Genomic DNA, 12,823 nt, shown 5'->3' on the forward strand with positions numbered 1-12,823 from the left:
ATGCAATGAATAATTTAGCACAGAAACTATCATTTGGGAGATGAGAAGAGGAGTCAGATTATGAAAGATTTTAAACCTCTGTTTTCTGATGTTCCCAGGAGAACTGATATGTTACTGCACGATGTGGAGGTTACAGACACATCACCAATTAAGCAACACCCTTATAGAGTGAGTCCTAAAATGAGAGAGGTAGTGAGGAAAGAAGTAGAGTATATGCTTGAAATTTACTTAATTGAAAAGAGTAATGGTCCGTGGAGTTCACCATGCATGCTAGTGATGAAGTTGGATGGGATTTCATATGGATTTTGTACAGATTACCGGAAAGTGATAATGTAACTAAAGCTGATTCTTATCCTATCCCAAGAGCAGATAGCTGTATTGACCAGATAGGCGATGCTAAATATGGGAGGTACCGCTAACTGAAAGAGCCAAAAAAAAATTAGCATTTGTAACTATAGATGGTTTGTATCAGTATAAAGTGTTACCATTTGGTATGAAAAACAGTGGTAGTGCATTCCAGAGACTAGTCAATCAAGTGTGGTGTAATATGAAAGGCTGTGCTGTATATATAGATGACATCATCTTGTATTAAAAAACTTGGGAAGAACATGTTTATATAATCAAAGAAGTATTTGACAAATTGAATCGAGCAAATTTGACTGTAAACCTCATTAAGTGTGAGTTTGCCAAAGCAAATGAAGAATATCTATATTGTGGGACAAAGGATCTGTCAAGCCGATTAATGGTAAGGTGGAAAGTATTGTGAATTATCTCACTCCAACCAACAGGAAAGAATTGTTAAGATTTTTGGTTATGAGTGGATATTATCATAGATTTTGTAAGAACTACTCAACTATTGCTTTTCCCTTGACCAACTTACTGTCAAAGAATGTCATTCAGGCTGATGAACCCTTTAAGAAACTGAAGCGGATACTTGTAAGTGCACCCATTCTTTCTACCCCAAATTTTGACATACCATTCAAATTGTATGTAGATGCTAGTGATTTTGGAATTGGTGGAGTCTCAATGCAAGAGAAAGATGGTGTTGATCCTATTTGTTATTTTTTCAAAGAAATTACTGTCGTATCAAAAGAACTATGGTAACATTGAGAAAGAATCATTGGCACTGATGTTGAGTTTGAACCATTTTAATTAAATTTGTTAAAAGCCCTTGGTAATAGATATAAATTAGAGTATGGGGTCCACATTAAAAAAGAATTATACTTAAGGTGGGAACTATTTTAATTTAGCGGGGATTCGTTTTAACAGTTATCTATTGATTTTCTAAATGCGAGTGCTGAGCCTTTTTGATGTTCTTATATATTTCAGATCCTGATCTTAGTTTGCAATTTTCGTTACATTTCGTTTCATTTTAATTAATTCAACATTCTATAATTGATTTTTGATAGGTTAATTTTTATGCTTAGGGTTGTCTTTTATCAGATTTCATATGCAATTTTATGGTAGAAAAACTCACAATGCTAAAACTAGATTTACCGTATTCCATCTTCTGGTCTGAAGAGGAAAGGAAGAGGAGGGGGTATAAAAGAGAGAGGGGAGAGACAACGCGGTAACAAGGGGCAAGTGAGGACAGACGATTGGAAGCAAAGGGAGTTCAAGTTAGGTCGGAGGATCGCGGACTATGCGCCAGGTGGCCAGCATAAGGAAGAAGGCGGAGGATGTGGGAAGCGAGGAGACTATCAGCAAGAGAAAAGCCGTTTAAGTTAACCCTTTGCCGACAGGCATGGCATGTACATACATGCCATGCCCACTATGAGTTTACTTGTTTAATTGTTTTTACCCATAGATGGCTACACTTGTACTAAGTCACCAATGAGACAGTTACCAGTACTGCCTGTCTCGCCCATTCATCCTTTTCGTTGATTTACGAAAATATTCTTATTTTGCTGTTACTAAAGTTTATGACATTAAATTAATTCTAATGTTTACAATAAAAATAACAACATTGACATTCATAGCACTAGTAAACAATTTGTTTTTCCGCCAATACAAGGAAAGGTGAAATCAGGTAAGGTCACAAGATCTACTAATTGAATCCTTTGTGGCTAAGCACTAGCAGAGCCATCTATGTGCAGAGACATTTCACAAAAATATAAAAAGTGAGCACAGCATTTTCCCCATTTTTTATTCCTTTTCCCCGTCGGCATTGGGTTAAACTTAGGCAGCAGCTTTATTAAGGAGGATTCCACCAGTCTTTGGGCATGGACATCAGTGGAAGGAAAGACAATTCGTGCTGCTGACCAGTCAATCTGATGGCCTCTGTCTCAATGATGGCAAAACAGAGCATTGTTGTTGTGTCCCCTGGATACATAGTACTTATGTTGAGACAGACGCTCAATCCTCCAACCTGACTTGACCTCCGTTTGCTTCTGATCGTCCGTGTTACCGCGTTGCCTCTCCTCTCTCTTTTATACCCCCTCCTCTCCCTTTCCTCTTCAGACCTGAAGATGGAATCCAGGTGGATTTCGAAACTGTAGTCTCATTTCCAATAAATCTAGTTTCTGCATTATGTTTTTCTCTACCACAGTATCAACACGGAAGAGTGTTTTACCATTTATGCAATTTTATTTTCAAAATTAAAACAGTGTGAGAACCGTCTGCCAAAGAAATGGGGCGGGGTCAAAGTTTATCTGGCGACCTTAGATGGTGACGGTCGGGTCTTCTGCCTGAGGAAGCCCGAAAGACAAGGTTCAGCTGGTAAGAGTAAGTGGTCGTGCCTTCGGCTATTCTATAATTTGTTCTTTTTTATATATTTATTAATCCATTTTAATACTTTTTAGTTTTATATGGTTCTCGAGTACCCCCCTTGTTTGCCAAATTACTATTTTACTGTTTAAGTTGTTTGTAAATTTAAATACATGTTCTCCTGAAATGAACATTTATTAAGGGTTTAATAAGTTCCTCACCAAACAATGATAATTGTTGTAAAGGTAAAGGAAAGTAAATGGAAATATGCTGTGAAGTTAAAAGGATCGGTGACCTGGAAATAGTGAAAATTTAATTCACTTATGTGCGGAAATTTCAAAGATGATTATCTTGAACTCTTGATTAATAAAATACACATCTGTAAAAGCAAACAAAAGGAACTAGACAGAACCGATAAGTAACGAAATGTGAAACGTAATGATAAAAGATCCTCAGTAATAACGTTAACAAATGAAATAAATTAACAACTTTGAAATAATAAATTTCTATGAAAAAACGTGCCTCCTTAAATAGTTAAAGAAGATGTAAAACTAAAGTCGAGGTACTAAAATAAAGCAAATAATTCAGATAAACGAGTTTCCTTACTCGCACACGTGTAGGTCCCCAACTGTCAACAATACGTAGCAGGACCGGATGTACACCTCCGTCCAAGCACGCAGCCCTTCTCCTTGGGCAGGATACAGATGCAGCCCGGCTTTCTCTTTTCGCACAGGAACAAACATCCGTCCTCAAAGGGAACCGCCGCATAAAAGGACACGTCCGTAAGGCAGAGACACACAGAGAGAGACACAGCAGACGGCCCAAGCCACACAGGGCCCAGCTCAACCACCTCGTCCTCCACCCGGGGACACGGGGGTCTCTTAGGGGGTCTCATATCTATCGTCAAGAATAAACCAGCAAGCTAAGCCCCTTTTCACTGACCCACCCAAGTCCATCTCTCGTCTCGCTCACACCTGGTGACGCGGTGCTCTTAATCTCTCGTGTCACTCATATTCTGGTGGCTTGCGGTGGCCACTCGCTTACATCTGGCGAAGTGGTGCTCCCAACTCACGTGTCGCTTACATCTGGCGACAGCGGTGGCCTTTTCGCTTACATCTGATGGCAGCGGTGTTCAAGAACCTCACAACGCCGACGCATATTCGCCTACCACCTCGCTCCTCGCCGACGCCTGTTGCCAATCCACGGGAAGTGCCTCCCCGCCTCTTTTAACGCCCAGCCATCGCTACCAAGTCCTCCTCGATCACGCCTACCCGCACCATGTCTGTCCTACTACTTCGTGCTGACCACTCACGCCTGTGCTACCCTCCTGACGAAGTCGCTGAAGATGTATCTTCGCACTCTATGCCGCCACACTCGCCAATCCAGCTCACCTGCCTCGCTAATTCTTCGCGAACCCTCGTCAACACAGCCAGGATGTCGCAGTTCTATCCAGCACCAACAATCTTCCTCGTTACTATCAAAAGTAAGTGTACCTTTTAATGCCAGAGTAACTATTGCCCTCCCTATACCCACCCACACCTTGCATACAAGTTGCCTTCTTTCAAAGTACACGCCACTCTACGAACGCACACTACTAACTCTATACTACATAACTCCTCCCTGTCAACCATTGTTTTTTTCAACACACACTGAGATCAAACCTAAGTGACATGCACCCTCACTTCACACCTCATTCCCCAGCCATAACCATCCCATAATTGATGTATTGTGTTAGTATTTTTCTGTCTATTATCATTTTATCCTCAGATCGCACAATTTAGCATATATCATTTCTCTCAGAACAAATGAGTACCTTCGAGTTTATTTAATTATTGTTATGTTTGGCTGCTCTCATATTATTCATGTTTATTTGTGTCGAATTAATGAAATCATCTATTTTTTTCTCTTATATGTTATTCAAATTAGTAATCACTTCATTACTTCTTGCGTATTGTTATATTCTGTGTATACTCTATATCGTTCTTTATATCATTGTTTCTTCATACCTGCCGTGCTAATCTGTCGCTCGTTCACATGTAGATTTCGATCACCTGACTATCCTCTTATTTACCTACCTGCCCACTCTACTCGGAATTCACTCTAAGATTGCGTATTTTACCATGTGCCATCCCTATGACTAATAACTGAACCCAAATCTCTTTTACGACGTCCTCTCGAAGTTCGATATCTTGTCCTCAGTAATGCTGGAGTTTATGCTTCTTTAGTTTAAGGTTTGGTGAATATGTACTGATGGTAGTGTCTCCAGTTGCAAATAATGGCAACACATTGGAGACACCATGCTTTATATAGGCTTACTCGGTTACAATCACCGCAAGTTAATTTTAAGCCCGGCTCATGGCCGTAAACGAAGGAATCGTGCGCCCGCCGCACACTTACGCTCATACGACTGAAGCGCCGAGACGCGCACTGTTAGAATTAAGTTCAGGCCCAGCTGCCTATGTGTTCGAAGCATATATACTTGCCTATTTTACCCCAAAGATATGGAATTCTTATCCAATTAATTTTTCTATCTTCAATATGATGGTACCTTATTGAACTCGCTACTTGACACGCCTTTCTTGTGACAAACTTTCCTTATTATGCTCTCATTTTCTCGCAATTTAGTAAGGTGATTGACAAATACATTATCATCATCCTCCTTAGCCCCTTTACTGGCCTGGTACACTTATATTTCAGCTTCTGAAGACGATGACCCTCCTCGCTACTGAATGTTGCACCTCAGTGCGAAACCTCTGCCACACCCGCTACCTGGCACGCGATGGCCTAGCGACTCTCGGATCACCAGGAACCATCTGTAGATACCAAACAGACCCTCTACTGCATCGTTTCAAGCGTTACAGTCGGCTCGAGGACGAGCCTTGCGCGTGGCCGAGCGATGTCAACAATACGTAGCAGGACCGGATGTACACCTCCGTCCAAGCACGCAGCCCTTCTCCTTGGGCAGGATACAGATGCAGCCCGGCTTTCTCTTTTCGCACAGGAACAAACATCCGTCCTCAAAGGGAACCGCCGCATAAAAGGACACGTCCGTAAGGCAGAGACACACAGAGAGAGACACAGCAGACGGCCCAAGCCACACAGGGCCCAGCTCAACCACCTCGTCCTCCACCCGGGGACACGGGGGTCTCTTAGGGGGTCTCATATCTATCGTCAAGAATAAACCAGCAAGCTAAGCCCCTTTTCACTGACCCACCCAAGTCCATCTCTCGTCTCGCTCACACCTGGTGACGCGGTGCTCTTAATCTCTCGTGTCACTCATATTCTGGTGGCTTGCGGTGGCCACTCGCTTACATCTGGCGAAGTGGTGCTCCCACCTCACGTGTCGCTTACATCTGGCGACAGCGGTGGCCTTTTCGCTTACACCAACCTCCACTCTTCTTATATGGCACTCCACTTCGATACTGTTCCCCTGGCAAATCCTTGGTGTTAATTTTTACTCCAAATTGTCCTGGCGAGACCATATCTTTTACATAAGAGAAAAAGCTCACTGCCAACTCTGAATCTTACAAACTCTGTCCTATATATCCTGGGGCTCAGATTGCAAAACTCTACTCCATCTTCATGTTACCTTGATCCTCTCCACTCTCGATTATGGATGGCACATCTACTCTGCCTCAACCTCTCTCCTTGTTCATCTTGATACAATCCACCACTGTAGTCTTCGCTTAGCCCTAGGCGCATTCCGCTCCTCTCCAGTTGAGAGCCTGTACACTGAAATATGCATACCATTTGTTTCTCGACGCCATACCCTTCTCTCTCTCTGATGCTATACTCGATTCCACCAACTTTCCCACTAACTATCCCACGACCCCTACTTCCTACCTTTGCTTCTCTATGTTTACCTACTCCTTTCTCCATTCGCATGGATACCCTCCTCTCCTATTCCCCATTTCCCCATCTCTGACCTCTACCATTTTCTGTCCATTGTCCCTCCATGGCTTATACCTACCCCTTATTTGCTCCTCTGTTTTCCCTGACCCACCAAAATCAGATATCCCCCCTCTGTCCTTCTCACCAATTTTCTTGATTCATGGCAAAAGAATCTGACTGGGAAAGGTAGGAGGTAGAAGTGGGGAAGTAGGATGTACTGGAGTAGGGAGTAAGAGAAAACCTCGTCGACGTGCTTCATGTAGAGTGGGTCCAAGTTTGAATCTGAGAGTTACCACCTCAGACTCAAATTTGTAGGTGGGGCAGCCCCTATAAAAAACATGATGAGGTTCGCCATAGTTGGCACATGTGCGTGACTGCAGAGCAGTTTGATTGAGTATGACCAGGTTGGGCACATAGAGGGCATCTGGCTGTGGAACGGCAATGTTTGGCAGGATGTCCTAAATGCCAACAATTTTGGCACTGACAGGGAGGAGGTTGATACAGTCGGAGAGGGAGGGATTCTCCACCAATGTAAACATTAAAGGGGAGGTATGTCTACAGAAAGTAATTTTGGCAATGTTAGTGGGGTTCTTACGATGACCTCTGGGAGGAATGGAGTAGCACTGTACTGATATTGCATCACAGTTCCTGAGGCAGGTGAGTTTTTGTTATAGATAAGGCAGTTTGCTGGTGAGATACGAGATAGTTCCAGTGCAAGTATTGAGGGTTGGGTGAGGTTCTGCAGGAATGGGGTTACTGGAGAGATCAGTTAGAGTTGATAATGCTATAGCTTTGGTTTCAGATGTTACTGTGATCAGACGGGAATGATCAGGCTGGCTAAGGAAAAAGACTTTGCCTACTTGTTCTTAGCAGCATTGTTGAAAGAGGAGAGTGTTGTCAAAATAGGGAGCTGTGGGAGGGATCACGAAAAATTGGTCCCATTTGGCAATAAGGCTGTAAAGTAGTAATAAAGGAGGATGAAGAAGATTGTGGGGGTAGAGGTGATGAAGTTAAGCATGTTCGGAGAGTAGGAATGTCTCCTGGAGACTGAGTATTGACCTGGGTGGATAACGTACTAGTAGACATTGGGAAGGGGGTAGTAGTTGCAGTGTTCAGAGCCGTGGTCAAATGAGGCCTGGGGTTGGGGAATTGGGAGTTTGAATTGGTGGGGCTATTTGATGAAGTGACAAGCCTCATTGCCCCTAATAAGGGTATAACATCTTCATTATTGGCCATGGTAAGCCTGGAGTATGTTGGGTAGAAAAACAGTCCACCCCTCAGGGTCCCCTTGAGAGGTAAGAGCTAGACAACTGAAACAAGGGAATACCGTGCCCATGCCTCCCTTAGGCAGTTCAGGTCTAGCACAAGGTCAGCCTTTCATCCTTTCAGCACGGCTTTCATACCTTAGGAAGTAGATAGTAGAAGGGGCTGGAAAGGGATGGAAATGAAAAAGGAGGGGAAAAAAGACCATGGGGGTGTACTGAGGGTGGGATAAGTTTGGGCAGGAATGGGTTTGCCAGTGTCAGGGTTGATAATGCTATAGCTTGGGTTTCGGATGTAACTGTGATGAGACAGGAACTTTGCCTGCTTGTTTTTGGAGTCATTGTTGGAAGAGAAGAGTGTTGTCAAAGTAAGGAGCTGTGGGGGGAGGGGGGTCACGAAAAATCGGTCCCATTTAGCTGTGCTAAATAGAGTAATTGAGATAGTAGTAGAGGTCAACTCCTGTCCCACTACAAAGGAGAACGAGGTTTACATGATGGCAAGCTTGGCGTTGGAACTGCTTTTGACGAATTCCGCAAGACAGCAAACTGAACCAAACCATAACTTGGCATTTCTCGTCAAAAATACTCCCTTCACCCAACTTAGTCTGCTTCCTGGTGGTCGTAATTGACGTTTTGTCAAGGAGTATTGAACGAGGTGCAATAAGGTTTTTCGACTAGTTTACCCGTCAGTCCGAGTTGGACAAGCAGTTCCAAATGTAGCATCATTTCTGTTCTGTTTGTTCTGTTTACATTGAGTGAAGGTGGTATCATTTGTTGGTAATGGCAATCGTTTGTTTTGAATACTAAATGTTTAATTACACTGTGGAAAATAGAGCGAACTCAGTGAAGTATTTAAAAAGTGATAACTTTCCTCAGTGTTCATTAAATGTTCTTGTTTATTTTTTTGCCTTAATTTTTCTTTTACTTATCTATATAACTTTTCTTGTAGCTATTAATATTGTACTTTTGTGTGAATCTTTCAGTGATGTTGGCTCTCCGATTTTTCTCAGGAGTTACCACAGTATGCTACCATTGAGAAGTTACAGTGCATTTTTTTTCTTTTTTTCATTTGAGATTATGTGCCGACATTATAAAGACTGAAGCAAAGGCAGAGAAACAGGGAAAACAAGCACACTTTCCTTGCTTCCTATAGTATTTCTATTAAAGATATTCACATGCCGTGACTTGTCCACAAATGGATTTTAGTTAATAATATTCATAGATTACTGAACTATATATACTTACACTGTTGAGAATTGTAAATGCTTCAGGGTCCAGGATGAAAATATTGGCACTTTCGGTTCCTAACACCAAACAAGAAATTGCATCATCCTCAGCATGACTTTTTTTCATGGTGGAGAAACATGTCACAACTGTCTGGGATAGTTTGATAAAAGACACATCCATTAGTCAATATATTCAACTGGAATTCACAAGTTTCTACAAATCAAAGATGATGCAAAAAAAAAAAAAAAAAAAAAAAGATATATACATATATTCTTTTTTTATTTATTTATATAAAATAAAAAATAGAAAAGACATCGTACATACTTGACGCTTAAGAAGAAATCCCTTGTGCTGATCTAGGAATGCTACTTGTGACTGATGGTCAGGGCACATAAGGAAGCGCTGAGAACGTGTGGTAAGGCCACATTCACCCACCTCTTGCCTCAGTGAATCTAAGATCTCGTACAACATGCTTACATCCAGCAGCTCATCTCGAGCCTAGAAACCATAAAGCATATTAAAAACCATTCAATCTTTGTACTTGTACTTTATCATAACTTATTTGTCAGTGTTAACAATGGGGTTATCAACTCCATTTTGTACTGTCACGATAGAAAAGTCATGGTATATGGATTTTGCTCAAGACTATTCATGCTAGCATGTAAACACACACACACACACACACACACACACACACACACACACACACACACACACACACACACACACACACACACACACACACACACACACACACACTCTCTCAAGTGAAGACTGGTCATTCGGTAACTTGATCACTAAAACAAGAAACTTCTCATAAAAGTATACCAAATTTCCAGCATTACATATTTCGTACTATGTCTCGAAATCGTCATCTTTACATCCTATTCTTAAACACTTCCAAAACTGGCTACTCAGACAGTAATTCATGGTCTATAACTTTTTCCTACTTCTTATATGGATTTTTAAAGTGATTAACATACCGGACAGTATGTTAGTCAGTTTTATCGGCAAATGCATCTATGTATAGATTTGAGCATCTCAAAGCATCATATAAATTGAAAGATGCATTTGAGTATCACTTCTAAAAAGAAAATTATGATCGGAAGTTCGATCTCGATGTGGATTTTGAAAACTTAAGGCTCAAACTTTCAGGGTCGGTTGAACTTACAAAAGTTAGCATACTCGCTAGATTATATACCATATTACCATTATTCTTGCTGTGGTACCGATATGGTTATTATCATTATCATAATGATTATTACTGTTACAAATTATCGTCGCTATTCATACGTTACCATTATCATAATCATTATTATTACCATATTATCATCATTCTCATTGACTTTATTATTCTTATCCTTTTTTGTGTTCGTGTGCGTGTGCGTGTGCGTGTGTGTGCGTGCGTGTGGGTGCGTGTGGGTGCGTGTGTGTGTGTGTGTGTGTGTGTGTGTGTGTGTGTGTGGTGTGTGTGTGTGTGTGTGTGTGTGTGTGTGTGTGTGTGTGTGTGCGTAATTCTTCAACCTCAAAATATAGTTTAGTTACAGATTAATTTCCGTTTCTATACAAGGAAAAAAAACTATAATAAGCATAAAAATTTTTAAAGAAAACCACCGTTGATTATAACGGTTTCGAAGTAAACACGGACATGTAGGTGTTCTCAATCAACAAGGTTGCTAAGATCTAAAAATGCAACGTGCCAATTCTACAAACTTGTTTTGTAAATATTTGTTAATTGATGGTTATCTTTATTTCGTGCATAATCAGTATTTGTCCTTTTTAGTACCTTTTAAATTATTTGTGTCCGACTTCGTTTCACATATTGCAGAGTAAATAAATGGCATAACATGCGTATTCCACCCATAAGTTTGATTATTTTCATATCTCTTCGGTTTTCCTTGGTCACTGTATTTTAGTTGATGTTTCAAACTTATCAAGAGTCGGAGAAGTTACAGTCCCTGAAGGCAATCTATTCCAAAGCCTCCATATAGCAGTAAAAAAAGCACCTAGAGAACCGAGAGGTAGACGATCGACCTGCATCAAATGTCATTGAATTGAGGGTCATAGAACTTCTAGTACCTCTTGCAGATTGATAAAAATCAGGTAAAAACAAATAGAGTGGATAGGAATTATCGGTTACAATCTGAAAGAGCCACAATATCCCTACAATGCCCAATGTCCAAATCTAAGTCAAACAGGAGAAATTTATTGGAATTAAAATAACGATCAGGCAGTTGTAAGTGTGACCCTGCAACAGATAACCACACAGAACAATACTCAAAATGAGGCAGAATAAAAGAAAAGAAGCATCTACGGGTTATGTTGCAATCTTTATAAATCTTCTTCCATTTGTGAATGATGCCTAACTTATATGAAACTTCCTGGACCATCTCCTAATCATGGGATTTGGGGGCACACCGTCAGTGTCAGCTAGTCTGTTAATAAGCTCATTCCCTCTGCCTATGTGGTAAAGGACTCAGTTTCAGATGATTCTTTTACCCTGAATAATCCTATGCGCTATGGTAAGCACCAGCCGATGTTCCCGTGATGGTCATTTCTGTTTGGTAAAAAGCAACTTTGAACAACTTGCATCCACCAATCACAACCAAGCTTTGTGTTCACCCAACTATCACACTTAAGTGAACAAGACCATACTACTACTATGCTTATAGTAAAAATCATTAATTTCATCTTATCCTCATTGTTCTGGGTAGGTGAATTGATGCTTAGGATGATGTGGCGATGGTGTGGTAGCTTAAATAATGTTTCGTGCCTGCTTTGTATGCCTTTTTGTGTGTAGCTGCTACCGATAGCTAGCCTGGTACAAAAAAGGAAGCAGGTCTGTGTAAAAGCAAAATTATTGAGGATCTTGGAGCATCAAGAGGCCTTAGAGGTATGAAATGACGTCATGACCCACCAGGGTGAAGACATGCCCTGGCTTTGTACCAATTCCCTGGGACTAATAGAGGGTTTTGCCAGTCCAGCTCTCCAACATAAATCCACCAGCAGTGGAGGAAAGAAAAGGCGGTAGGGCTCCCTCTCAGCAAGCGAGGGGTCCTGCTGGAACCATCTGTCCCATTTGCACTTTGATGGATGCCATCCCAGTGTGAGGCTTGTGAGGCAAAGTCCAAGGAAACCCCGCAGGCAAATGATGGCCCCTGTAGCTATCCTCAGCGAAATATTCCCATTATTCTGGGTAACATTCAGTATCTGTCGGTTCCTATAGCATGGGGGCTGATTTCAGCAATGAGAATAGCTTCCTTCAATAGGACTTCGCTAGGTCCCAGAATCTGAGGATGTCTGGCTTCTAGTACCATTGCTTCAACCTGTATCTTTGGACATAGTCCAGTGATACAATTGATGTGGCCTGGGTTACCCACAGCCTTGTTATCATTTACAGCAGCCTTGTGTTCCATTGGAAAATACGGAATACTTTTGTGGCTACAAAGAATACGCTGGAATGGAATGGTCTGTAGCACCCACGGAGACGCTCAAATGTAAACATTGACCCACATGAGCTTTTTGGGTTTTAAATTTTGTGTTTAAACACAATTACTACGGAACTTATTTATGCTAGTATTTATAACAGCCATCTTTTTATTTTTACATATCATATTTTCCGTTAATAGTCCAGCAACTAGACCTACAAGTCAGGAATCATGCTCTCATGTTTCTTCACGTTTAACAGCCTTTGCTTTGCTGAATATGTACTCAAATATCATCAAACTCTCATGTTT

At 41.3% G+C, this 12,823-nt stretch overlaps 1 protein-coding gene across 1 annotated transcript; it reads right to left on the reverse strand.

Annotated features, from left to right (window-relative positions):
* Positions 1 to 8,727: 8,727 nt before the first annotated feature.
* On the reverse strand, positions 8,728 to 9,596 carry LOC119598795 (Bardet-Biedl syndrome 1 protein-like). The gene is made up of 2 exons (XM_037948553.1): positions 9,411 to 9,596; positions 8,728 to 9,236 (listed from the first exon to the last, which is right to left on the reverse strand). Exons 1-2 carry the CDS (start codon positions 9,555 to 9,557, stop codon positions 9,066 to 9,068), a joined length of 318 nt encoding a protein of 105 aa, XP_037804481.1. The 5' UTR covers positions 9,558 to 9,596; the 3' UTR covers positions 8,728 to 9,065.
* Between the last annotated feature and the right edge of the window lie 3,227 nt (positions 9,597 to 12,823).

This window comes from Penaeus monodon, chromosome 4 (genome assembly GCF_015228065.2).
Source record: "Penaeus monodon isolate SGIC_2016 chromosome 4, NSTDA_Pmon_1, whole genome shotgun sequence".
Lineage (NCBI taxonomy): Eukaryota > Metazoa > Arthropoda > Malacostraca > Decapoda > Penaeidae > Penaeus > Penaeus monodon.